This window comes from Anas acuta, chromosome 1 (genome assembly GCF_963932015.1).
Source record: "Anas acuta chromosome 1, bAnaAcu1.1, whole genome shotgun sequence".
Taxonomy (NCBI): domain Eukaryota; kingdom Metazoa; phylum Chordata; class Aves; order Anseriformes; family Anatidae; genus Anas; species Anas acuta.
In genome coordinates, this window is record NC_088979.1 from 14,997,768 (window position 1) to 15,025,542 (window position 27,775).

The 27,775-nt window shown below is 34.7% G+C and overlaps 1 protein-coding gene across 4 annotated transcripts in view; it reads left to right on the top strand.

Moving 5' to 3' along the window:
• The window catches only part of DYNC2H1 (dynein cytoplasmic 2 heavy chain 1), a 170,378-nt gene that overhangs the window by 24,221 nt on the left and 118,382 nt on the right, over positions 1-27,775 (top strand). For 3 of the 4 annotated variants that reach the window (XM_068670205.1, XM_068670225.1, XM_068670233.1), the window contains exons 26-53: positions 173-555; positions 1,311-1,443; positions 1,532-1,649; positions 1,830-1,942; positions 2,034-2,153; positions 3,127-3,277; positions 3,981-4,183; positions 4,715-4,897; positions 5,081-5,263; positions 5,425-5,648; positions 6,492-6,607; positions 10,350-10,549; positions 11,181-11,445; positions 11,788-11,995; positions 12,355-12,484; positions 13,902-14,057; positions 16,004-16,263; positions 17,043-17,289; positions 18,146-18,297; positions 19,276-19,420; positions 20,431-20,533; positions 22,029-22,196; positions 22,328-22,452; positions 23,662-23,910; positions 25,016-25,124; positions 25,887-26,000; positions 26,798-26,940; positions 27,364-27,445. In XM_068670205.1, the coding sequence (XP_068526306.1) occupies positions 173-555; positions 1,311-1,443; positions 1,532-1,649; positions 1,830-1,942; positions 2,034-2,153; positions 3,127-3,277; positions 3,981-4,183; positions 4,715-4,897; positions 5,081-5,263; positions 5,425-5,648; positions 6,492-6,607; positions 10,350-10,549; positions 11,181-11,445; positions 11,788-11,995; positions 12,355-12,484; positions 13,902-14,057; positions 16,004-16,263; positions 17,043-17,289; positions 18,146-18,297; positions 19,276-19,420; positions 20,431-20,533; positions 22,029-22,196; positions 22,328-22,452; positions 23,662-23,910; positions 25,016-25,124; positions 25,887-26,000; positions 26,798-26,940; positions 27,364-27,445 (4,783 nt within the window). The remainder of the gene's footprint in view (positions 1-172; positions 556-1,310; positions 1,444-1,531; positions 1,650-1,829; positions 1,943-2,033; positions 2,154-3,126; positions 3,278-3,980; positions 4,184-4,714; positions 4,898-5,080; positions 5,264-5,424; positions 5,649-6,491; positions 6,608-10,349; positions 10,550-11,180; positions 11,446-11,787; positions 11,996-12,354; positions 12,485-13,901; positions 14,058-16,003; positions 16,264-17,042; positions 17,290-18,145; positions 18,298-19,275; positions 19,421-20,430; positions 20,534-22,028; positions 22,197-22,327; positions 22,453-23,661; positions 23,911-25,015; positions 25,125-25,886; positions 26,001-26,797; positions 26,941-27,363; positions 27,446-27,775) is intronic. The other variant, XM_068670216.1, reaches the window with a different exon arrangement.

A 27,775-nucleotide genomic window follows, 5' to 3' on the forward strand; every position in this document is an offset into this window, starting at 1 on the left:
ATCTAGTGGTCTTTTGTAAATGCAACAGCATCTTTTAATGGAATATCTTGTTCTATACGCATATTTATATTTTTCTCTTACTGTAGAAATAGAATTTATCCTTTATTTTTGAATGAAAAGTTTATTGCAAGCTCTGTAGTTTAAAATTAAATGTATTTGTGCTTATAAATAGGATTTGAATTGTCGGGCCCAAGGAGAAGTTACAATCAGAGAAGCATTACGTGAACTTGAACTCTGGGGAGTTGGAGCTGTCTTTACGTTAACAGATTATGAAGATAGCCAAGGCAAGACAATCAGGCTTATTAAGGACTGGAAAGACATAGTCAACCAAGTTGGAGATCATCGCTGTCTTTTACAGTCCGTCAAGGATTCTCCATATTATAAAGGTTTTGAAGATAAAGTGTCCATCTGGGAGAAAAAAATGGCTGATTTGGATGAGTTTTTGCAGAATTTAAACCTAATTCAGAGGAAATGGGTGTATTTAGAACCCATATTCGGTCGTGGAGCTCTACCCAAAGAACAGGCTCGTTTTAACAGAGTTGATGAAGACTTTAGGTTAGTGATATGCAATGCAGCTCAGTATCTTTTGCACTATGCAGGCTACAGTGTTCTTCATGGTGAAAATATAAGGAACATCTGTAATATATATGGCGAAGAAATTCAGGGACAAATTCAGGAGGTATAGATGCACGACAGTGCGTAAGTCTGAACAGAAGGGGTAAGACATTTTGTTTAGTGGAGTATGGGTTTCACATATAAAGGATTTGCGTGAAACATCAAAGATCTTGAACAAGGCATGCAAACAAACGATTAGCCTTGTGAAATGAAGCAGAAGTGATGTAAATTGTTTTTCAAGAATCATTTCTTGCTGAAAATAAACGTTTTCTTTATTTGCTAAGAAAGTACACAGATGGGCGAAATAGGTGAAACAGAAAGCTTATTTGTTTTGAACAACTCATGAAGATAAGTAAGGAAGAGATTTTAGAAATGTAAAAAGATATGTACCATTACTTGTTCTGGGTTAAAATGACTTCATAGAAGGAGATAAAAGTCAAACATTTAATTTTCTTGGTTTTGGATGGAGATATTTTAACAAAATACAGTTGTTTACATTGATGTAAATTCTGAAGTATTTCATCATAGATAGTGAAAACTGAAAGTTGTGTCGGATATTTGTACAGCTTACCTTTGCTTTAATTTTTATTAAATAATTCAGTGCATACTCTATTCAGATTAAAACTGAATATAAAACTGGTAGTTTTATGAATTAATATTTTTTTTTCTTTTTTTTCCTTTTTTTTTCTGTCAAGATCTGTTATGTCAGATATCAAAAGGGATAATAGAATAATATCACTGAATGCCCGGACAGGATTAAGAAGTACCTTAATCGCCCTGCTTGACCAGCTTCAGAGGTGTCAGAGATCTTTGAATGAGTTTTTGGAGGTAAAGCTCACATTAATAAAGTTTTCTGTAGAGAAAGTAAGTTTGAATTTAAATCAACAGCAACAAAAAATCTTTTGTTTTTATACAGGAAAAGCGCTCAGCTTTTCCAAGATTCTACTTCATTGGAGATGATGATTTATTAGAAATTTTAGGACAATCCATGAATCCTTCGGTTATCCAGTCTCATCTCAAGAAACTTTTTGCTGGTAATGCAGTTACTCTTCATTTGTGAAATGCACTTATTTAGAAATAAGTTTCTTCAAAAAACTATAAGTTTCTTCAAAACTAATTTCTTGCAGATTTTTTTCTCCCTTAATTAGACTTTAAGGAATTAATGTTTAAGACCTTAATGATATATGACTTCATTGCCATTTTCTAATTAATAGGCATTAATAGTGTGAGCTTTGATGAAGAATTTAAATACATAGTTGCCATGAAGTCAGTAGAAGGAGAAACTGTGCCACTTAGAAATAAAGTTCTTCTGTCAAGTGATGTGGAGGTAAGAAAATTTGATCCAGGTATATTTCTTGGAATCTTTGAGAAGTTAATTTGTTATGTAACTAGAGCTTCTTTTTTTATCTTTTTCTCAGGTGTGGCTAAATGGTTTGGCTTTGGAGATGAAGGAGACCCTAAAAAAAATGTTACTTGACTGTATTGATGCTGGAAAAAAATCACAAGGTTCAATTGATCCATCACTCTTTCCTTCCCAGGTAGTAGATGATCCAATAGCACCATTGTGTAGTCTTAGATACGCCAAATAAGTTATTTTTGAAGGCTTATAAGGAAGTATACATATGGATTTGGAGGAAAACTCAAAAAAATCCCAAATTCTATTTATTCATATAGAGAAATTCTTTAAAATATTCCTTCTTACAATTCTTTTGTAAACATTTGAAATTCTGAAGTCTTTTACATGGCACTTGACTTAACATCCAATTTATTAAATTTTATGTAAATCTTGATCATAGTTAGATGTGGAGCTACTAAGATGTTGTAATGTTAAAAAGAAACCACTTTTTGAGTGTAAGTATAGTATAGTTTCTAAATATTACCCGTATAAACAAAAGTAGTCATGAAAATGGACTTGTTTTATGCTTGTTTGGACCAGCAGCACATGTAACTTAGTTACTGTTACAAATCTTCCAACTGATATAATTGGTGGAATTTTGTGATACAGTTCTTTCCAGTTCCAAGTTTGACTGAATCTTTATAGCTCTCACAGTGTTTTTCCAGTGAACTTAAAGTACTTGAAACATAAGTGGTGTGTAGAAACCAGAAGACAAAATAGTTGTGTTAGCTGGTCAGTAATACAGGAAGTCAGAGGTGCTCCTGAGCCTGTTGACTGTGGCCTCAGTGTGTCTAAAAAGTGTTAGTTTCTGTATTGCACATCAGTTGTTGGGAATTGAAGCTTTTGACAGTTTTGGTGCTATGTGTTGTGCAACAGCTAAGGAACTTGCTACATTAGATTACATTGCAAGGTTTTGCTAAATTCTGTCAAGTTTTTAAAGGTGCCTGTATTTGTTCTTAAGAACATAGCAAATTTATCACTTCATTTAAAAATGTGGTAAAATACTTCAAACATTGATAATATTTTTATAATAAGCAATAATAAGCGAACTGAAACACTTTTTTCCTTTTTGTCTTCTGTATTATAAAATATAATTTGAACTTTTTCTTTGGAAGATTCTTTCCTTGGCAGAGCAAATTCAGTTCACTGAAGATGTTGAAAATGCTATCAAAGACCACAATCTGCAACAATTAGAGTTAGAACTCATGGCTAAACTGGAACATTATACTAGCATCGATACTAGTATGGAAGATAGTGGCAATACAGGTACAAAAATGATCTCTAACATATAATACCTGATAATGGCTTTATAGTTCATTAGCATTTAGCATCCTGTTTATTTAAACAGGAAATTACAAGTTATCCACCTATTTTTGCCAAGATTATGTATTTAATATTTCAGCAAACAATGGATTTTCATTTAGATGAAAAACTATCTTGGAGCTTTTTCATATTTGCTAACGTAGTTAATTTATATAATAAAAATGAATATATATATATCAGCTAAATATAAAAATTAATATATCTGTATATACAGAGAGCGCTCCTTCTCTCCTTCCTGCAATCCTGCTCTTCTGAGGTGAAGGCTCAGATGCATCAGTTTTCAGAGACTCAGCATATCACTTAACAGATTATGCTCACTGGTTACTAAAGAGGACATAGCTGAAAACGCTTCTGGAATAAACTGCTTTCTGGAAAAGCTTCTATCTCTGTTGAGCATAGAGGCAGACAAAAATCATGTGGATTAGGATAGTCACCTGTCTATCAAGTGAAGTCATATGATGATTCTCTTCTTCTGTCAGGATCTCATTTTATGCTGATTAATAATCTTTCTATGTATAATTGAAACAAGATCTGAATAAAATCAGTTGATAATAGAAAGCAGCCCAATGCACTTGAGAATGCCTAATGTATCTTCCTTAGTACACTGTTATGATTTTTTTTTTCCTTTTTTTGTGGTTGTTGGCAGAATCGTGGATCCTTGAGCTCAAGCTGAAAGCTTTGATTCTTGATATTATTCATAACATTGATTTGGTGAAGCAGCTAAATCAAGCTCAGGTTCACAGTGCTGAAGACTGGGCTTGGAAAAAACAGCTGAGATTTTATATGAAAGACCAAAAATGTTATGTACAAATGGTAGATGCTGAACTCCAATATACGTACGAATATCAGGTGTGGTATTCTTAATTTTTGTTTGGTGGCTTTTAAATAGGTACCACACACTTTCTCATTTCACACATGCTGCTAGTTGCCTTCCAACTGTTGCCATATTTGTTTCAACTTTGTTGTATCCATAGTGTCCATTTTTAGCTCTTGATATTGATGGGATAAATGTAATGGTGGTGTGAAAAGCATCTCCAATACAATATCATGTAAATACTTTGTAATATGCTTGCTACTTTGATTAAAGGGCAGATACATAGATACATTTGATTTGACCCATTTTTCATCCTCTTTTAAATACACTTTCTGTAATTCTTAAAAAAAAAAAAAAGCATAATGCTTTGGCATTTTATATAATGTCAGGAGAACTTCATAACTGTGAACAAATGCATATACTTAGAATATACTTAGAGATAATCTTGGCAATTGTGCTATCTGTTTATCTGTTTTCAAATTATTTTTTTAACGGATGTAATTAATGAAATTACATCTTAACTAAATTCTGTGCACCAGTCCATATAATTTTTTTTGTTTCTGCAGGGTAATTCCCCAAAACTTGTTTATACACCTTTGACAGATAAATGTTACCTAACTCTTACTCAGGCCATGAAGATGGGCCTTGGAGGAAATCCTTATGGTCCAGCTGGAACTGGAAAGACAGAATCAGTAAAGGCCTTGGGTGGACTTCTTGGAAGACAAGTATTAGTCTTTAATTGTGATGAGGTGAATATAGTCCTGCATGATTTACTAAATGGGTATCTATTCATGTACTTCATAGTACAATATTACATTCTAAAAATAATAATTTGTCAGGTTCCTTTTGACTCTTTTTTTAATAGTTGGGAGAACAGTCTTCTATTACTTTTTTGTTATTTAAATTTTAATAGTATTCTTTTTAATTTTAAGGGCATTGATGTGAAGTCAATGGGGCGCATATTTGTGGGTTTAGTGAAGTGTGGAGCCTGGGGCTGTTTTGATGAATTCAATAGACTTGAAGAAGCTGTACTATCTGCAGTATCCATGCAGATTCAGACAATTCAACATGCCTTGAAGAAACATAGTCCTTCATGTGAATTGCTTGGCAAAAAGGTACATCAAAACTTACTTATTGTTTTCTTATAAAAACAGTCTTTAAGGAACTGGGTCTCTACTAACCTAAAGATGGCTACCATAACTAAACATAGTACACCCAACATTTCTCAATGCTTTCTTGTGACAATATACTACTACATTTGCATGTCTAATGCCAGGTTGAAATGGATCATAATTCTGGAATTTTTATCACTATGAATCCTGCTGGAAAAGGTTATGGAGGAAGACAAAAACTGCCTGATAACCTCAAACAACTTTTTAGGCCAGTAGCTATGACTCATCCAGACAACGAACTCATAGCAGAAGTGATTTTGTATTCAGAGGGCTTTAAGGATGCTAAAACACTTGGTAGAAAATTAGTGGCTATTTTTAATCTAGCAAGGTAAGCGTGTTTTATTTTTTTTTTCTTAGCATGTTTGTAGTTCTGTTCCATGCTGCTTTTATTTTTGCATCAGTCGTTATGGCTATTTTCCTGAAATGCTGTTTCTTCTCTGTGCAGTATATGCCAAATTATGAATGTAGGGATACAATCTACACATATTTATTTTATTTTCTGTAATATTTTATGACTTAGAAATTGTGGAAAGCTATGTGTCAAAAACAAAGCTAGCCATAGAAGTGCAGGTTTGGAATCATATGAACTTTTACTTTCAATACAGCCCTTAAATCTGAGTGGTGTTCCATGCAAAGCTCTGTCGCTACTACTTTAAAAGACTTTTAGAGTAAAAATATTGCAATATATTGGGAATTCAGGTACGAAAATAGCATTTTAAATGGACTTTTAAATAGTATTAAAATCTCAATGCATAAAAATCTCAAGGTGACAAAGTACTGATTCCCTATTCCCCTCATGAAATATGAATATAAGCACATGACTGCATGATTAAGTGTTGTGTATTTTGATTATTGAGGTAGTTGAAATGCAAGTGACTATTTGGTTATAAGTATGCACATTAGAGAGAACATATTTATAAACTACTGGAGGTTTTAGTTAATGCGGTTAGAGATAATAATACATTAGCTGCTAAATATGCTCTCTCTGAAGATTTAAGGGTAACATTACTTACATGTATATCTCTGAAATGCATTACAGATAGTGCTACAGATATTCATTTATTTTTCTTTTGCCCAAAACCATGTTGTGAGCATAGTAATTGGCCATAAAAGAAAATACTCCAGTGCTGTTGCCTAATGATTGTTACAACGTTTATGTTTTTAAATTTAGGGAGCTTCTGACACCACAGCAACACTATGATTGGGGTTTACGAGCACTGAAGACTGTTCTGAGAGGCTGTGGCAGTCTTCTTCGTCAGCTGAAGAAAAGTGAAGTAAAGCAAGAAAGTAAGATTGACCATGTCAAACTTACAATTATTTAGGATGTTGTACAGATACCACTCTCTATATCTTTCTTAATCACTGAAGTTTTGAGAAGTCATGGCTTGGATCTAGAAGGATTTAGCAAGGAAAAAAACACCTATGAAAAGTCTTTCTTTGTCAGGAGATTACAAAAGACTGATGTCATATTCTAGATTGAGCTTTTATTTGAGAAGGATATAGTTAGATAATTTTTTTTTCTGGGATGATTCTAAATAATTCTCAGAAACTGTTGTTTTCACTTTGCTTAGGTCAGGAGTGTTGATCCTCTGATGCTGTCATTATTCATTAGTCATCGGACCATTCTGATTTTGAGGTTAGCTGTAATTGTCACATGGCAAAAAATAAGGATCATATTACTTGGGTGCAGATTGGTAGACAGTAGTAGATACAAGGACAGATAGAAATAGCAGAAAGTATTTGTTATAAATGGCTCAGGATTCAAATTAGGATTAAATAAAAAAAATAGGATTTATTAAAAGAATATAAAGGAATAGAGGTAAGCAAACAGCGCTGGGTGCACCGGGAGTCTCCGCTCCACCAGGACGCACACCAGTTACATCAAGCAGCTGATTTTTATGCACCTAGACTAATACATATTCATTACTACTTCTAAAAAAATAGATTATTATAATTAGCTTCTGGGGTCCAGTCCCTCCTACTGGAGCATGCGCATCAGTCTCCTCTGGGGGTCTCTAGGGGTCTTTCATGCTGAAGGCTCGTAGTCTTCCTCTCACCCTTTGTACTCACTCGGCACTATTCCAAGTTTATGGAACACTCTCTGTACGCTCTCCACAGGTCTTGTCTCCCAACCGTCCTTCAGCTTCTTTTTTCTTCCTCTTAATCTCTTGGCCCCCCTGGCCAGATACCAAGGATCCTCATAGTATCCCATAACAGTCACTAGTTGTTATCAGTTGTTCTGAAACTCCCAAACAGGTTGACGACTCACGAACAATTAAAACATTCTTTCCCAGCTATTTACAGTCATCTACATAACATCTATAGCAGTGTTAAATCAATCTCGAAGAAGACAGAAAAAAACCTGTAACTGTTAGAACTAGAAGTCAGGAATAACAAAAGCAAACAGGTTCATAAATTTAAGGAGTGTTTTCTGAAGACGTGATAAATTGACTAGAATGAGGGGGAGACTGGGACACACTGCATCTGTGGTTCAAGAATTAAATTGCCAGTGCAGGGCCCAGAGGCAGACAGGATTCAAACAGAATTATTCTTTATGGACACAAATTTATGGACACGAATTGGAATTGTTAAAACATTCCTCACAGTATTGGATTAGACTGTAACATTGTATATTTTTTAGATTTTTTTGTTGTTTATTGTTGTTTGGGTATTAAATGTGTGGTAATTAAGAATGTAAGGTGGATGAGCATTTTACAGAATCACAGAATCATCTAGGTTGGAAGACACCTCCAAGATCACCTAGTCCAACCTCTGACCTAACACTAACAAGTCCTCCACTAAACCATATCACTAAGCGCTACATCTAAACATATTTTAAAGACCTCCAGGGATGGTGACTCAACCACTTCCCTGGGCAGCCCATTCCAATGCCTAACAACCTTTTCAGTAAAGAAGTTCTTCCTAATATCCAACCTAAACCTCCCCTGGCGTAACTTAAGCCCATTCCCCCTCGTCCTGTCACCAGGCACGTGGGAGAATAGACCAATCCCCACCTTGCTACAGCCTCCTTTAAGGTACCTGTAGAGAGTGATGAGGTCGCCCCTGAGCTTCCTCCAGGCTGAACAACCCCAACTTCCTTGGCCACTCCTCATAAGACTTGTTCTCCAGACCTCTCACCAGCTTTGTTGCCCTTCTCTGGACTCGCTCAAGCAACTCGATGTCCTTCTTGTATCGAGGGGCGCAAAACTGAACACAGTACTCGAGGTGCGGCCTCACCAGAGCCGAGTACAGGGGGCCGATCACCTCCCTAGCCCTGCAGGTCACACTGCTTCTTATGCAAGCCAGGATGCTGTTGGCCTTCTTGGCCACCTGAGCACACTGCTGGCTCATATTCAGCCGACTATCCACCATCACTCCCAGGTCCTTTTCTGCCTGGCAGCTCTCCAACCACTCATTTCCCAGCCTGTAGCTCTGCTTGGGGTTGTTGCACCCCAGGTGAAGGACCCGGCACTTGGCCTTGTTGAACTTCATGCAGTTGACCTCAACCCATCGGTGCAGCCTATCCAGATCCTCCTTCCTACCTTCAAGCAGATCAACACATGCACCTAACTTGGTGTCATCTGCAAATTTACTGAGGATGTTTGTCCAGCCTATACTAGTAGTTTTTAAACAGCTTTGATTTACAAATCTTGCCATGACAACTAGTCTGACAGTGCGTGGTAAACAATTTGTAATTGACTTCAGCTTGGATCTGCTAAAGGATTACCAATGATGTGTTTTAGGATACATTTTTATCAATGTTCCCTTCTATAACTTTTTTCTTAGCTTCATGTTTAGAAATGTGAAATTTCCTGAAATTTGTTTAGTTTAAGTTATAATTTTCAATAATCTCCATGAGAGGCAAATTGGATAGATTTTGTTTATGATATAGACCCAGCATTTTTTGTTTAATTTCATGTCTTTGCTTCAGAAACTTAAAGTATTTCTGTCAAATGGAATTTCCTTTTTCTTTATGTTTACTTGTGTTGTTCAGCCAGAATCATTTAACATATCAGAATCTTGGCCATGCCCTTAAGCATTGCTTAAATTTTGTACTGCTTGCTTTGCTGTCTTTCCCCAAAATGTTCCGGAGTCTGGGAACTAGTATATTCTTCCAGGATTTGGAAGTTCAAGCTTCTTCATCCTGGACAACATTTTTATTGCAAATATTTCTATAGGCAAATTTTCTAAATACTGTGATAAATAAAAAAAATCTTGACATTAAGAACTTAAGAAAATTTGCCTATTTCCGGAACATTTTGGGGAAAGACACAGAGGAAAGGGATATTAGGGAACAGACACTTTCTGTCCCTTGGGTTGAGTTTAGGTTAGAGTGCATTCTTTTTTTAGGGCAATCATGCTTTCAGAAGGAGGACAGAAACAAAGGGTGACTTTCACCTGTATTTTCTAATCCCACTCTCTACAAAGAGACATTTTACATGAGATAGTAATTTCATTAGAAAAGCAAAAAACAGAGGTGAGAGCCCTTTGCCTTTCCTGTTATGAAAATCGTTATTTTTCTGGCAGAATAAAGCTTTCTTGTGGCTGTTCTTCTAGTCCCAAAACATTTACATGTCCATGGTACTTCATATTTGAGAGGAGTTGTGGAGAGTGTTCAGTTCTGGAGTATTTGTAGGTAATTAGGATGCACTTGAGAGATGTGACTTCAAACTGCCTCTGGCAGAGGAAGATCTAAAATCCAGGTCCTTCATTTCTTACATGAATCCTTCAACAAGTAGGCTATTGTGCACTGCTGTTCTTAGTGCTGCTTTAATTATTATGTAATATCTAGGCAGTATCATAACCATCTCCTGTCTGCACAGAATGCACTTGTCAGCATATGATACTTAGGATGCTTACTCACTCATTTAACTTTCATGTAGAGTGTTACAAAGACTGGATTGTAGTCTCCACTGTGATTTTGCCTTCAGTGTGTTAGCTGTACGGATTCAAACACTGATACGTTGAAAGCAAACAAACAAACAAAAAGCTGTTTAAATTAATCTGACTTATTTCTTTTTATTTCCAGTTAATGAAAGTCACATGGTGGTTCAAGCTTTGCGGCTTAATACCATGTCAAAGCTTACGTTTGCAGACTGTGCACGATTTGATGCACTGGTTAAAGACGTCTTCCCTGGCATTGACTTCAAAGATGTGGAGTATGTCAAGTTAACTACAGCTTTGAAACAAGTCTTTGAAGAAGCACACCTGGAAATTATAAACACTCAGGTAAACATCAACCACAACAGCAAAACAAAACTAGTTATTCAGAATTAGGACTAATGAATATTACATTTGTTTAATTTCTTTCTACTTTTGAATGAAATCTTTTATTAAAAAAAAGCAAAAAGAATAACTGAAAGTTAAATTGTTTTCAACTGTATAAATCAGATCTGTATGGCTGAAGAATGGGATTTGTTGTGTAACTGAATGAAAAACAGTGCAAGAAAACTTAAAGATGTGAACATGTGATACACGGTTTTGTTCAAGCCACATAGAAATTCCTATGAATGTTTTGGACAATGAAAGAATTAAATATGTGAACAATTTTTTAACAGTCATTTCTTTATCTCAGCTATATTTATTTATCTATTTATTTAAAGCTAGCTAAAGTTTTGTGAAAGTTTTTTTTTTTCAGGAAAAATTAGTATCCAAACAGTGCTGATATTTTCATATTAGTAATTCAGTGAAATGCTTCTAATGTTAAAAGTAAGTTTCTTGCTGCTTTTAGGTATCAGAATTTGAAGTACTCCCATGAATACCTATTATTTCAAGATTATAGAAAAAAAGTGACTGCAAAATATATTGGATTGGTTTAGCTATACTACTTTACATAACCTTTATTTCTTTTATTATCTAGATCAAGAAGGCTTTGGAATTATATGAACAACTACGTCAAAGAATGGGTGTAGTTATTGTAGGTCCAAGTGGTGCAGGTAAATCAACGCTTTGGCGGATGTTAAAGACAGCACTTGGTAAAATCGGCAAAGTAGTGAAACAGTATACTATGAATCCAAAAGCTATGCCTCGTCATCAGTTGCTAGGCCATATTGATGTGGATACAAGGGAGTGGTCTGATGGTGTGCTCACAAATAGTGCTCGACAAGTGGTACGAGAACCCCGAGGTATGTTTATGAGGGAGTATATGGATTATTGTGCTTAATTTACTGAAATTGTTTGTTTATTTTCAGTTAAATTTTTACAATATGTTATTAATAATTTGTGGATGTTGTAAGTTAAGTAAAACTTTTGGTGACAGTTGTACTGGAGAACAGACACTGGTGTGCGCTTTCTAGTTTTTATGACAAGAAAGCAAAATTAGACATCAGAAGGTAATGTGAGGAATATCTTTAAAGAGCTTAAAGTTATAATGAAGGAAGAGTAAGAAATAATGTTAGAATAGCTGGGGCAGTATTCCCTAAGAAGTTTTCTTGGGTTTGATATTTTATTTTTGTGTCTGGAAATAGATACTACTTCATGGATAATTTGTGATGGTGATATTGATCCTGAATGGATTGAATCCTTGAATTCTGTTTTGGATGACAACAAATTGTTGACTATGCCTAGTGGGGAAAGAATTCAGTTTGGCTCAAATGTCAACTTTATATTTGAGACTCATGATCTTAGCTGTGCTTCTCCTGCTACAATATCTCGAATGGGAATGATCTTTCTAAGGTAAGTTACAGAGTATTGCATACTCTTAAAGTAAACAAATATTCTTAATTTTTATAGAAAGGTAGTCTAAATGGTATGGAATAATTCAATTACTCCTGTGCACTTAAAAGCAAATCACTGGGACCATTTGTTTTAGGTTGCATGCCCCTTCTAAGCTGTGCTGTTAAAACATTTTGGCTAATAAATCATACTTGTTGAATGAGAAACACTGTGTGTGACCCTTGGAAAGCCAAAATATTGGTTGGAAGTTTTCCTTTTCTGAACTTTTCCTGGAATTTTGTTGTTCCATTTGAACCTGTCTATGTGAAGATGTGGAAATACTGTGTTGGTTTAAATCTTCTTTTTTTGCTTGGATTTAGTGATGAAGATATAGATCTTAATTCTCTCATAAAGTCTTGGCTAAGAAGTCAGCCTGAAGAATACAGATACAATCTTGAAAACTGGATTGGAGACTATTTTGAAAAGGCTTTAAACTGGGTTGTGAAGCAGGTTGGTAACTGAATGCTTGATCATTTTTCAGCTTTTGTTAAGGTGATACATCTATGAAGTTTAATGCTGACAAGATCATTCATATTCTTAAATATAAAGTTAAAAAAAAAAAAACAAACATAACAGTGCTTTTTTGCTGTCTGTTTTCTTAATAAGATTAGTACTGTAACCATTCTAGTCTCTGTGAGTTTCTAACACCTGATTGTCGTATTTAAATTTTTGAAATGTTTAATACAACTTTAACTGGTTAAATTCATGTATTCCTGTGAAACTTAAATATTTGTCTTCAGATTTCTGCATCGGACTTTTATTTGTATGTTTTCAAATATATGAAAGATATGAATGTCTAAACTAAAAAAGAAAAATCTTAAAGAATTTTTTTATAAACTTGTCTGTCACAACAACAACAACAACAAAACCTAAAATTTGAAACATTGCATAGCATAGAGCTATGGATTAGGGGACAATATAAAGTTAGACACCTAAAAAGATTGATAGAGGGATATCTAAAAAAGTAGTCTGATTGTTCAGAATGCTGTATCTTCACAGCTCCCAATAACCTGTCCTGCATTTAAGTATATAACATCAGCTCTCTAAAATTCTACTCAAAACTTTGACTGGAAGAGGTTTTAATAGGCAGAAGGTAATTTGCAATTACAGTGTAAACAAGGATTTTCCTTAAGGGTGTATTTAATTTGATTTTGTCCAAAACCTTGTACATTATCTGGCTTCTGTGATGCGAGGACATGCACCAGGATAATTGTTCTGTATGTGCTTTATTTTTTTCTAAAGAGTCTAGATCCTTCCCTGCCTCCCCTTCATATTAAGGAGTTGTATTTGTATTGATCAAATGTTGTATGGTGCACACGGTATTATTAAGGAGAAATCCCCACTGTTGTAGCCAATAATCTGGTATTTGGGACACCTGCGTTATGTCATCTTAGGGAACATAGATGGTCCTGTTGTTTTTTAAATACTACTTTCCCTCTAGGTTCTTTCACCCATGGATGTTTTTCTACTTTAAAGGTATCTTCAGCTGGATACCAACAAAAAACATTATATTGATCTTGAGGCTGCAAATCCTGTGGTGCTAAATAACAAAATCCATAAAGAATGTATTCATGAGAGAGATTTCTGGTATACAGTTATATTGGTTTCTTATAGAGTCTCAAAATCCATAGGAAAATTCTGATTAGTATATTACATCAATACATAATTAAATATGGAATTAAACATGGAATTAAAATTTACAAATCAGTGTTTAAAAGTAATTTCACATCAGGTGAATTCTCTAGAAGAGCAGGGTTGGGATCATTTCTGGAAGAGTCATTGGGCAATGAGGGGTAGTTTGACAGTAAAACATCTCCTATTTATTAATAGGAGTATGCTTAAATCTACTACAACTTGCTATTTACAGAATGACTTCGTGGTAGAAACAAGTTTGGTTGGAACTGTGATGAATGGACTTTCTCATCTTCGTGGGTGTACTGATCATGGACAGTTTATCATTAACTTGTTACGGGGTCTTGGTGGCAATCTCAACATGAGGTCACGGCAAGAATTTGCAAAAGAGGTAATCTTTTTCAGCAAGTTTATCAAAAAATTCTCAGTACAGTTAAAAGCAATAGTGATTTTCTGTCTGCTGACAATGAAAATTTGTAATAATAGAATATCTATGCTCTAATTTCTTTGCAGTCTGTGTTGTTTATAGGGAAGTAGCTCAGAAGTAAATAAATGTTTTGTGTGTCCTTGCTAAGTGCACCAAGCCCAGACAGCAATCCTTTGGTGCAGCACCAAGTCATACAGAACAGTCTCTTCTATACTGTCTTGTGCAAGAACCGTCTAGGGTCCACATTGTGTTTACTGCATCTCTAACACATATATTTTGTGTTTTGTGTGTGTGTGTGTGCTCATGATATGTGAAATAATAACACGGGGGCTTTGCACCTTAACAGGGATGTGCTCTTACAAGCATTACTTTGATATTATATGCACTGGGGTATGGTTCTGTCTCTGCACACTTGAGGGCACAGGTGCTGGAAAACTATGTGGCATACTGGTCCATAGTGCTGACATAAGGCTGTCTCCGGAGAGAGTTATATCCACAACCACACTTGGATTTTGTGTTGGAAAGAACAAAATACTTATTTCCAAAAGACAGCTTGTAATTTACATGCAGGACAGATGGTCAAGGATGGACTCAGCTTCTGGAATTAGCTGTTCCTGCATGGGAATGAATTATCTTGTTTTTTATCTTATTATTATGAATATTGCCTAATAAGCAGATGTCACCAAGTTAGGTGCAGATGACACCAGGTTAGGTGCGTGTGTTGATCTGCTCAAGGGTAGGAAGGCTCTGCAGGAGCATCTGGATAGGCTGGACTGATGGGCTGAGGCCAACTGTATGAAGTTCATCAAGGCCAAGTGCCGGGTCCTGCACCTGGAGAGCAATAACCCCAAGCAGAGCTACAGGCTGGGAGAGAGTGGTTGGAGAGCTGCCAGGCAGAGAAGGACCTGGGAGTGATGGTGGATAGTCGGCTGAATATGAACCAGCAGTGTGCTCAGGTGGCCAAGAAGGCCAACAGCATCCTGGCTTGTATAAGAAGCAGTGTGGCCAGCAGGGCTAGGGAAGTGATTGTCCCCCTGTACTTGGCTCTGGTGAGGCTGCACCTTGAGTACTGTGTTCAGTTTTGGGCCCCTTGGTACAAGAAGGACATGGAGGTCCAAGAAGGACGATGAAGCTGGTGAGGGGTCTGGAGAACAAGTCCTATGAGGAGCAGCTGAGGGAGCTGGGCTTGTTCAGCCTGGGGAAAAGGAGGCTCAGGGGCAACCTTTTTGCTCTTTATAAGTACATTAAAGGAGGCTGTAGTGAGATCAGGGTTGGTCTACATGTATTCTCCCATGTGCCTGGTGACAGGACGAGGGGGAACAGGCTAAAGTTGCGCCAGGGGAGTTTTAGGTTGGATATTAGGAAGAACTTCTGTACTGAAAGGGTTGTTAGGCATTGGAATGGGCTGCCCAGGGAAGTGGTGGAGTCACCATCCCTGGAGGTCTTTAAAGGACGTTTAGATGTTGAACTTAGCGATATAGTTTAGTGGAGGACTTGTTAGTGTTAGGTCAGAGGTTGGACTCGATGATCTTGAGGTCTCTTCCAACCTAGACAATTCTGCGATTCTGTGATAATAATAATAAAAAGTTTATATAAAGGTTTGCTAAATACACTTTATTTTATATCTTTAGATTTCAATGAGTTGATGATTCTTTATATTTCCAAAAAAAGAAATATGTGGAAGAGAATATATTACTGTTTCATTAAGGTCTTCATTATAAAGCATGGATAATATGATTGAATTCAGTTTCAAAAACAGCCTTAAAATTATAAAATGGATTAATGAAACGCTTGTTTTTATACAATTATTATTCATACGTTCTTTATATGAATTTCAATTCATTGCTCTTGTCATTTGGAATATGGAATTAACAGAAACCTTATTTTACTTTATTTTATTTTATTTAAAGATCTTCACTTGGGCACAAGAATCTCCTCCAAATCCAAGAAAGCCCCTGGACACGTATTATGACACTGACACTGGACAACTAATGCTATATCAGCTGAAGAAAAATGAAAATTTAACAGCTGATAATTTCAGTAATCTTCAAACACTTCCTGTCATCCAAACCCCTGACATGCAGAGGGGGTTAGATTACTTTAGACCCTGGCTAGACTTGAACAATAAGGAACCATTTCTTCTTGTCGGTCCTGAAGGATGTGGAAAGGGGTAAAAAAAAATTGCTATTTTAAGAAAAATATTCTACTACCTGTTTGAAAAAGTTCGTAATATGTTGTATTAATGGGTTTATCATGCTGTATATGTTGTATTAATGGCTTTAATTATTTAAATTTTTGTTATTCATTAATTATTTTTATTACTTAGTTATTAATGGTTTATCATGTTTGTATGCTGTATTAATGGTTTTGTCGATATGTTGTGTTTTTTTTCTATTTTTTAGTTACAGAATATCATTTATTTATCATTTATCAATGGAATGAAATCTTCTATCGTGGCAAATAGATAAATTCAGGGAAAGCTCAAGCTGCCACTGTGTAGCTAAGACATCTGCATGAGACTTCTAAATGTGAAACAGGACCTTTTGAAACACCTGTAACATCATGGGGCAACAACTGAAAAGCACATGAGATAACCTGGTCTCATCTAGGCGCCTGTGTGTAGGCGACTGAATTGAACTCATTATGTTGCCTATTTTAGGTTTCTTATTTAGATGGGTTGGATCAATATATACAAGGTATTTAGACTAGATATTTTTTTTGTGTAGCTGTATATTCTGCTTTAATTTAGTTTTCTTGAATGGAAAATTATACCATTTAAAAGGTAAGAATATTTAATTCAGCAAACCTCATGCAGCACCTCTAATATTAATATAGTATGCAGTATATTCATTTTAATTCAAAAGCTGTAAACTATCTTTGGTTACCCAGTATTTTAATGCATTTATGTATTATTTATGCTTACATGTATGTACATATTTGTTATTTTAGGATGCTGCTTCGTTACGCATTTTCTCAACTCCGATCCACTCAGATTGCTACCATTCACTGCAGTGCACAAACTACCTCTCAACATCTTGTACAAAAACTCAGTCAAACTTGCATTGTAATCAGTACAAACACTGGACGAGTATTCAGACCAAAGGACTGTGAAAGGCTTGTTTTGTATTTAAAGGATATCAATCTACCCAAACCTGATAAATGGGGAACTATAACTCTCGTGGCTTTTCTGCAGCAGGTAAACCCTTTGGTCTTTGTTATTTATTAAGAGACTTAGGTATACTGTAAATAGTTTAATGTAGGTACCTACATTGATTATTTTCAGAGTTAGCATCCTGCATCTGTATTGACATTATTTTTATTTGTACATGGATAGAATATGTATATATCAGCAGGAAATAGAATACCATTTATGTTGGGCTTATGCGTAAACAATACAGTGCTTACCTCAGCAAGTTATAACATAAGCAATGCTCAACAATTTAAGTTTATTATGTGACATAATACTTTGGTCAGGATAAAGTGGAAGTTCAAATGAAACATTTAAAACCAATTTTATCTGGATTTTTATATCTTTTCCTGCTTATCACATTCCCTTTCTTTTCCTCCACATTTCTTTGAATGCCTAGTTTGGAATAACCCATGTGTGTCATCCATTTCCTTTCTGGATATGTTTCTTTCTAGTATACTTTTAGACATAAAACCTTCCAATACTGAAGATCTGGAGTAAGTTAATGCCTTCTTACCACCAATAAACTTTCTAATCTCCTACTAAAGACAGAAAACCTATATTTGTACCTTATTGTCGATGCTTTTCTCTATGGAGAGTTACCAAGTAATTATGGACAATTTTAGCCAATACTGACTTTTCCCTTGACCTCACAGCACGTGACTCATTTTTCTCTACAGGATTTTATAATTGGTTAAGAATTTACATTTCAGACTCTATTATCGAAAAAGATGACAGTACTGAACATACCACTGACAGTTAAGAATGTAATAATGTAATAACAATGGTATACTTGTCACTAAGTATTTTTTGTAAGTTATGCTGTTGACTTTCTTTTAATAAAATGCTTATGTAATTATGAAAGGTTCTGACATATCAAGGATTCTACGATGAAAATCTGGAATGGGTTGGTTTAGAAAACATCCAGATTGTGGGTTCCATGACTGCTGGAGGGACATTAGGAAGAAATAAACTTACCTCTAGATTTACTTCTATAGTTCGTCTTTGTGCAGTTGAGTAAGTATGAGAAAGTAGGTTTGACTCTCAGAACTTAGATACAATCTCTGTTCACGGGGCCTTGCTGAATTTACTCTTTATGAAGATGTGGCTGTTCTAGTCTTTTCTAACATTTTGGGTTCTTCATAGTTTGAAGAAGGTGACTCTCTCCATCTACTCTGCTATTGCGAGACTCTAGTTGGAGAACTGCATTGAGCTCTGGGGTCCTCAATATAAGAAAGACATGGACCTGTTAAAGCAGGTCCAGAGGAGAGTCACTGAGATGATGAGAGGTCTGGAGTACCTCCAAAGACAGGCTGAGAGTTGGGATTATTAAGCTTTGAGAAGAGAAAGCTCCAGGGATACCTTATAGCAGCCTTCCGATATTTAAAGAGGGCCTAGACTAAAAAAGATTTAGATTAGATATAAGGAAGATATTCATTAGTCAGAGGGTGGTAAGGCACCCTCTGTGCAATCCGGAACAGATTGCACAGAGAAGTGTTGAAGGCCAGGTTGTATGGGGTCCCTGCCCATGGCAGGGGGGTCGCAATTAGATGATCTTTAAGGCCCCTTCCAACCCAAACCATTCTGTGATTCTATGATTTGGTGTTGTTTGGTATCTCTGCATTAGAAACCACTTAAGGAGCAATCTGTAGCTACCTGTTGGTAGTGAAATGATTAAAATATGTTTCCTATCAGATTATCTTACTTTTCTAAACTGCTTTCTGCATCTTTCAAAGTGCTTTCTACATCTATCAAAGTGCTTTTTGGCTACAGAGTTACAGAAATTGATTTTTTTTTTTTTTTTTGTCTGAACACATTTATAGGTGTGTTTATAAAAATCTAAGGGTAGCAATAATGTTACTTAGCTGCTGGATGGAGATCTTATTTATTGAAATATATCCATAACAGTGGGTATAATTTTCAATCTTTTTAATAAAGAAAATAAAAATGATAGTGAATAGCAATTCTTTTTTTTTTTTTTTAATCTCCGTGTAGCTATCCAGAGAGAGACCAACTGCGAACTATTTATAGTGCCTATTTGGAACCTGTACTACAGAAAAGCCTAAATAATCACCCTGTTTGGGGTTCTTTACCAAAAGTACATCAGCTAGCAGGATCTATGGTTCAAGTATATGAACAGGTATGGAAATTTAAATTTTTCATAGAGATGGAGAAATCAGAAATATATTTTTTAATAATCAGGTTTTTAACAAGAGAATAAAAAGGTTGATAAGTATTAAAATCTAAATTTTTATCTTTTTCATGAAATACCAATTTTAGAGCTACTTTTTGGAAGAGATTTGTAGGTACTAGAGGCAAACTGAGTAAGTGGTAAGAGCTCTTGCTTTGTATGACTTTGGTAAGTATTTATCCTATCTACACTTTCAGTTCCTGATTTATAAAATGTGGATAATACTATTTTCCTACTCACTGGATCAAGAGATAATGTTCTTTAACAGACAAGTTCATTACAAGCTTTAAGAATGCTAATAGGAGATGTGACGGTGGAGTCCCTTACACACATCAAAGTGTGTATTTATCATCTGTCTTTGGCTGTATAAACTGTTTTTTAGGCACACAAGTTTATTTTATCCTCCCAGTTAAATTTTTAGGATCTTCTGTCTAGGAAAACATTTAAGTAGTTCTTTTTCTTAATCATGTGCATAGCCTAACTAGGGAAGGTAGGGGAGGAATGTAAATGCTCATTGTATGTTCCAAGAATGTATGCATGCCCCTATCTAGACAGAACCATGAAACAAAGCCTATCTTTATGACTGGAATGTAGATATAGTCACTGGCTGGCATGCACCAGTTGACATGATTTTCATATAATATTACTGATGAATTCTAAGAAATCTAAATCTAAATTTCATCATACTGGCACCAAATAAGTGATGATCGCAGTTATTCTTTGCATTAAAGATACAGTTGTAAACTTAAATACACCTTCTGGGTGAAGAGACAGTATTTCTGTAAGACATAATTTCTATTGCTGTTATTCATAAATATTAATATAATAATAAGATATCTGAATATGTAGCCATAATAGACTAATTTCCCTGGTATTTTAGAAAAATTGAAAAATATGTTTCCAAGTGCTTTAAATTTTAAAATATCACTTTTTTTTAATGACTTCTTTTTTTTTTTTAGGTACGAGCAAAATTCACGGTTGATGATCACAGTCATTACCTTTTTACACCATGTATTCTTACTCAGTGGGTACTTGGTTTATTCAGATACAGTTTAACAGATGGTAAGGCATTTACTTGATTTTCATTGATACAGCAGTTCTAAAATAGCCTAAAATATTACTGATGTTAGTCTTACTGTTGACTTCATTTGCAACTTGTAAACCTGTGGTACTTTTTCTAAACTGTAAATTCTGTTATTCAGTAGAGAGGAAAAATGTCTAACAGTTCATTCTGTAACATAGTACAGATTTTTATTTTTTTTTAAAGTATGATGTATTAAAATACATATGGCATCTATATGTAGATTAAGGGAAGTAAGCAGCATGGGGTTGCATTTTCTTCTGAAGGATCTTATAGTGTCCCTCCTATTCCCCACTTATTTATATTTTTTTTTCTGAGACTATATCTTGTCTTAGGAATTCCCATAGGCTTGCCTCCCATGCTTTTCTTTTTATAGCTGGTTGTATAGAACTAGTGATGTCACTGGAACTACAGCTGCTACACGCCATCTATGACCTACTTAATAAGTGAATAAAAGCACCCTTAAACATATTTAAAACTGTATCATTTATATGAAAACTTACAAGTATCAATATAAAAGCCTAAATATTATCACAATTTGTGAATGCTTGATAATTACAGTCCAGTCTCAAAGTTCTTTTTTTTTTTTTTTTTTTTTTTTCTAATTGGAAAGCGTGAAATTTTGAAAGGTATTCAATTTTGTGTGCTGTTCCAAATAGCCAGCCTGAGCTTCTTATTAGTCTCATCTTTGTCTTTCCTTTGAAATAACCATTATTACTAGGTTATGAGCAGTTCCTCCTTACTGTAGTTTAGCTCTTACCTTAATTAAAGTAAAGATTTACATAAAGGGCTTGCTTAAAGAATATAAAAGAGCTAAGAATGTTATATTTGTGTTCTGTTTATTTTATTTGATCATCAAATGGTATAAATGGAGCTTGGATGAAGTCAGAAAAGCTACACCGGTAGGAAGGAATGGGTAATCTTAGCCTCTTAAAAACTACATTGTTGTATCTGAAGGTGACAAATGCTGATGCTTTTTCAGTGATGAACAATACGGCGTGTAATTTACTATACCACATCTCACCTTCCTTCTTCTGTGAAGATCTTTGTATTCTCTGGTGGTATTTTATAATACAAACAATTTGGGGGATTTATTTTTATTTTAGTGTGTGTTATCAGTCTTTCCCTTTAAAAGTCTCTCTATCTTTTTTTTTTTTTTTTAATTACCTGGAATTTTATCTTTTACTTTGTGTGCAACACATTGTTTGTTTTAATGAGAATGGTGGCACTAAACTGGAGAACTTTCTTTAATAAAATATTTTTCATTTTATCTTGTAATGACACACAAAAATTTTATTTAAAAACACTTTCTAACGTGTTTACTCTTTCTCTTATTTCTTCCTCACTGATGCTCTCCTGCTGGTATGTAATTTCACTTACTCATTTTCAATCTCATATTTTGAAATGGGAGTTAGAGAAATGTAAAATTATTTTAAAAAATATAAAATCAAATCTCTCATTATCTAAATTTTGTAGGACCATCTACACAAACTGCAGACTATGTATTGGAAATCGTTGCTTATGAAGCATGCCGTTTGTTCCGTGACAAGCTTGTAGGCATGAAAGATCTACATGTATTTAATAATATTTTGATGAAAGTGTTTCAAAGTGACTGGGACTCAGACGTTCTGGACAATATGGCAGGTAAAGCATTTGAGGTATATTACATGAGCTTGAAATATTAAATAAGAAATTGCCTAATAAAATTACCTTAATCAAGTTAGATAGTGCATCAGTTGAGGACGTTTTAAGCGTGTTTCATTTTATTTTCACAGATATCTTCTATGTAACTTGGGGAGCTTGTCAAGAGGCATTCACTACTCCAGGACAAGCACTACCACCACACGGGAGACCACTTGGCAGACTAAACTCAACAGACCTGAAAGATACTATTAAAAAAGTGAGACAAGATTAAAGAATGTACACAGCAATGATTCATAGCAGTGATTCCAAGATGTTTTTTTTTTTTTTTTCAGGATTAAATACATAAGCTTACATAAGATTTAGAGTGGATTCTGCTTGGGTGAAGACTTGGTTAAGGAATTATTTCTGACATTTGGTCAAGTGAGGGAAAGTCTGTGATGCTATCTGGGAGGTAGCAGTAGTATCTTATAACAAGGTTGTTTTAAGAAATGGCTGTCAGTCACATTTGCTGTCCGTTAGGATTTACAGCAGTCTAATAGACAACATTTTGAGAAACACTGATGTACACTTAAGTTTGTTTGAGTACTAAAGTGTTTTATTAAATGTTTTCTTTATGAATTTGTGATTTGCAAACATAATTTCTATTTGAAGAAATACAAATACATTGTTTGGATATTTCACATGTTTTTAAACAGTAAAGTATAAAAAATAAAACTGATGAGGAAATGCAAACATGTTACCTCTGCTAGGTTGATTGATTTTTCATAAGACCCTTGAGGTCATCTGCCCCGTATTAGTAGTGTTTGATGGACTGGTCTTCTAGATGGGAAGCTGCTCCCTCTCCTTAATGGCCAACTTGTGACCAATAGACTATATAGGAAATGATGAAGTTCAGTAGCCATAGTAATCAAAGGGTTTTTTTTTTATTTGTGTGTGTGTTTTTTTTTAAATCCAATTCCACAAATACATTGAAGATAAAGTTTTGCTGAGTATAATGAGGCCTGAATTTAATCTTAGGATCCATTATTAAATGTATTTGAGTAGAAAATTTCATAATCTGCAATTACACAGCAATTAGCTGCCTAAAGCACCGTTCTGTGTTTTGCTAATATTCATCTGTAGTCAGAGACACAGATCAGACTTTATTCTGACCCATTATTTAATTCTAATGAATTCAGTGGTAGATTTCTGTTCCAATACATGAAAGAATACTAGGAGATACCATTGCAGGGGGTGTTGCATGATACCCTTGCTAAGGTAATGGGATCTACCCATTGCTGGAAAAGGGCAAACAAGGTATATAAATTCTATCATATAAATAATTTATTTGTAATAAATACTAGTGTGGCCTCTTAGGCCTTCTTCTCTAAATTTTTAAATATTGGATGCTTTCATATCTTACTGGTTGTATTTATTATCAATTAATTCATTTCTTTCTTTTTTTTTTTTTTAATGTTCTCAATAGGGTGTTATTCATTATGGGCGAGACAAAAAAGAGATAGAGGTTTTACTGTTCCAAGAAGTCCTCAATTATATGTCTAGAGTGGACAGAGTGCTAAGTTTTCCTGGAGGATCACTTCTTTTGGCAGGACGGAGTGGTGTAGGTCGTCGAACAGTTACCTCTTTAGTTAGTCATATGCATGGAGCTGTTCTAATTACTCCCAAAATTTCCAGAGGCTATGAGCTGAAGCATTTCAAAAATGATCTTAAATACGTAAGTCACTCAATGTCTTACAAGTTGAAGGTTTGTAAGTGTGTATTTAGAAAAGAATATGGGAATTTTGAAGGACACAGGAGTGTTGTGTGAGAGCGAGATTTTAGGAAAAGCATAATGTCAATGGTCTAAATGTAAGAGATTTTTAGAAGGTCTTAGTGTTTAGAATGCATGCTGTTCTTCATAGCACTTTCCTGAGACTCTACTGTTTTGAATACTACAGCAGTTTTTCTGAGTGTTGTGAACATAATAATTCTAGGCTTATGCGAATGTTGGATTTTATTTTTATTTTTTCAAAGAACACCTAATTCCAACCCCCTGCCATTGGCAGGGACACCTCCCAAAAGACCAGGTTGCTCAAAGCTCCATTCAGCCTGGCCTTGAACACTTCCAGGGATGGGGCATCCACAGCTTCCCTGGGCAACTTTTTTGCCAGTGCCTCACCACCTTCATAGTAAAACATTTCCTCCTTATATCTAATCTAAAACTACCTTCTTTTAGTTTAAAACCATCACTCTTTGTCCTATCACTCCACTCCCTGACAAAGAGTCCCTCCCCAGCTTTCCTGTAGGCCCCCTTTAGGTACTGGAATGCTGCTGTAAGGTTTCACCAGAGCCTTCTCTTCTCCAGGCTGAAAAACCCCAATTCCCTCAGCCTGTCTTCATAGGAGAGTGTGTTTTCATACTCTGCTTGTTCATAAGAGAGTAGCTGAATCAAGTGTTATTTTAATGATTGATGAAAGGATGCACACTGTTTAAAAACAAATGCACCTTGAAACAGGAGCTCAGAACTGCTAAAGAAAACTTTACAGATAAGCCCCCACAAAAAGTGATGCAACTCTAGAAATGAGTCACATCTAGGGCATAAATATACCCTACAAAAAAGTCTGTTTTGTTTTCATATTACCAAGTTGTACGTCTAGGGTAGACTGTTCTTTATATTTGATCTCATATAACTGAACAACGTAGTAATCTTTTGTAAATGTATCACAGTTTAGATGCTGTGGAAAAAACACAAAACAAAACAAAACTGTGATTTATAGCCATTCTGTTATTAACAAGATATACTCTGTATACTGAGATTAAAATACCTTCTCTGCTTGTAGGTGATGGAGCTTGCTGGCATCGAAGCACAGCAAGTGGTTTTGCTCCTCGAAGACTATCAGTTTGTTCATTCCACATTCCTTGAGATGATCAACAGTTTACTGTCTTCAGGTGAGATGAATCCAAAAAGATTTGGTTCTGCTTTTAACACAGAGTTGGTTCAATAAGGCAGAATTAGATGATGTTTTCCACCTTTATTTCCATACCAGATAGCTGATTAGCTTTCAGGTCAGGCTTGGCTAGAGTGAGGAAATGATTTGAAGTTTGCTTTGCTATCCTTTAGCCTACCCTGCAATATGAGTGCTTTTGACTCAACATTGCAAATTAAGCAACTTATTTCAAAGCATTTTTTTGAATAATATAATAACAAAATAATAATGTATTCAGCTCTATAATTTCCCTTTTTCTAATCAAATTCAAAATTGAGAGGTGTCCTAATGTTTTGCTAGATTGTACAGAGTAATTCACTTAGACTAACATCAGCAAAGCCCCCTTTTCTAAAAGTAACAATGTGATAAATAATAACAAATAACAAGAGTGACTTTACTTTGTTATCTAGCTTTGTTCCTTGATCAGAGGAACACTTAATTTGATTTATATGTAGTATTGAATCACTGTCTTTGGGTAAGCTTGAATGAGTTGTAGAAGTATATTTCATTAATATTAACAAAGTAGGCTGTTTAAGTTAAATGGAATTACTATCATTTAATTGGTCATTTTCATGATATGAAAAGGATAGAATTCATGTGATGAAAATCATGAAAAAATGGTGGTAAATACTGCCATACTAAAATTTTGTATGCAAGCTGTTCAAATGAATTTGAATAATTCTAGTGTGTTTGATCTGACGTTTTAAATTCATTCTTCTAATAGGAGAAGTTCCTGGATTGTATAAAATAGAAGAATTAGAACCATTGCTATCTCCTCTAAAGGATCAAGCTTCACAAGATGGATTTACAGGACCAATTTTCAACTATTTCACATATAGTAAGAGAACAGAATTATAATTTATTACAAGGTTACAAAAGCGATATAATGGAAAAATAATTACTAAGTCTTTTTTGTGTATATTTTGAACAGCCAAGTAATTATTAAAAACCAGGCAGGAATAATGATTACAGTGTGATATGTGAGGATACAGAACTCTTAGCTTAAAATTCATTCCTCTATCTGATTTTTTTTTCCATGAATGTTCTACAAAGGTATTGCAAATTCTGCCGTTGAAAATAATTAGAAGGAAGAAAGCTTTTTTCTCCATTGTTTTCTGGTTTGATTAGGTTATGTAAATCATAACAGAGTTTCCTTCTATTTGTCAATTTTACCTACAACTCTCTTTGGATTTTGAGTACTTACAAGTAAGTTCATAGATAGGTTTTTTAATTATTTGTATTTCTTCTTGGACCAACAAGAAGATAAAGTAGTTTACAAATAAATAAATTAATGTGACTGAAAGAATACAGAAATTGTCAGTCATAGTCAAGGGCCTTGGAACTAGTTCTAATTGTTTTTGTACTGATTGGAATGTAAACTGGTGGTTTCCATTTAAATACTGTCAGCTCTTCTAAATTAAAAAATACTCTGTAATATGCATAATGAGAATATATAATCCTATATTAAGTTATTTAAATTCCATTTGTAAACATTCCTGCCCTACTGTGTTGTAGTCCGATAGTGTCTTTTTTTCAGAAATTGTTTTCTGGTAAGTATATGAAGGACAGTTGTATTGGAAGTAAATCTGTCATGTAGTCAGATTGATAGTTATTATATATGTTGCATTTCCTTAGGGATCCAACAGAATCTGCATGTTGTACTGATCATGGATTCTACCAATTTAAATTTTACAATAAATTGTGAAAGTAACCCAGCACTGTACAAGAAATGTCATGTTTTGTGGATGGAAACTTGGTCCGAAAACAGTATGAAAAAGGTAAAGATTTAAGAGTGTAATGTTTTTAAAGACTTAGACTAAGGCATTGTTTAACTCTTAGTAATTGTTTAATTCTGGACACCTTTAAACCACAACAGTTGTATTTAAGCTACTCTATAATTTCTGTTGTGTAGCTTTTTACATCTTTGAAATTTGTGCTGTTGTAGGTGTCCTCTGAGAATTAATTGTTCTTTCTTACAGCCAACAAAACTCTTCTGCCAGACATAACAGGAAGTCATGTATTGCAGGCAATTGTAGAATTGATCTATAGAAGGCTCTAAATATTCTATAAATCCCTTATTCTGAATACATTTCTAATTTTCAGTCTTTTTAGGTTAACAACTAAATTGATTTTTTTTTTAATTTTAATTCAAATTTTAATTTTATGTAACGTCATACAAAAAATCATTTTGATTTTCTTAGATACCTGAAATGCTTTTGTATGATTCAGATGAACAAGAGAAGACTGGAAAAGCACATAAAGAACTTAAGAAAAAACATTCAGGTAATATTTTGGTGGATCAGCTATTTGTTACAACTTTTTATTATTCACTTACTCAGGTCTTTGTCGGCCATAGACAATAGCATAGGTACTTTGAGTAGGATTTTGCCAGCATATTCATAAACTTCAGTATTGTCCACATGGGAGGCATTTTTCACATAGGAATATTAACTTGGAGAGAGCATTCTGAGTCACCAAACGTAGTCTCCTCTTTCACAAGAAACCACTCTATACTCAATTTTATAAACTGATTAAACTATAACTTGCTATGTTTTGCATCTTCCTTCTGTGTGGATGGTATTTCAAAGCCTCAAATTTTGAGGCATTTTGAAA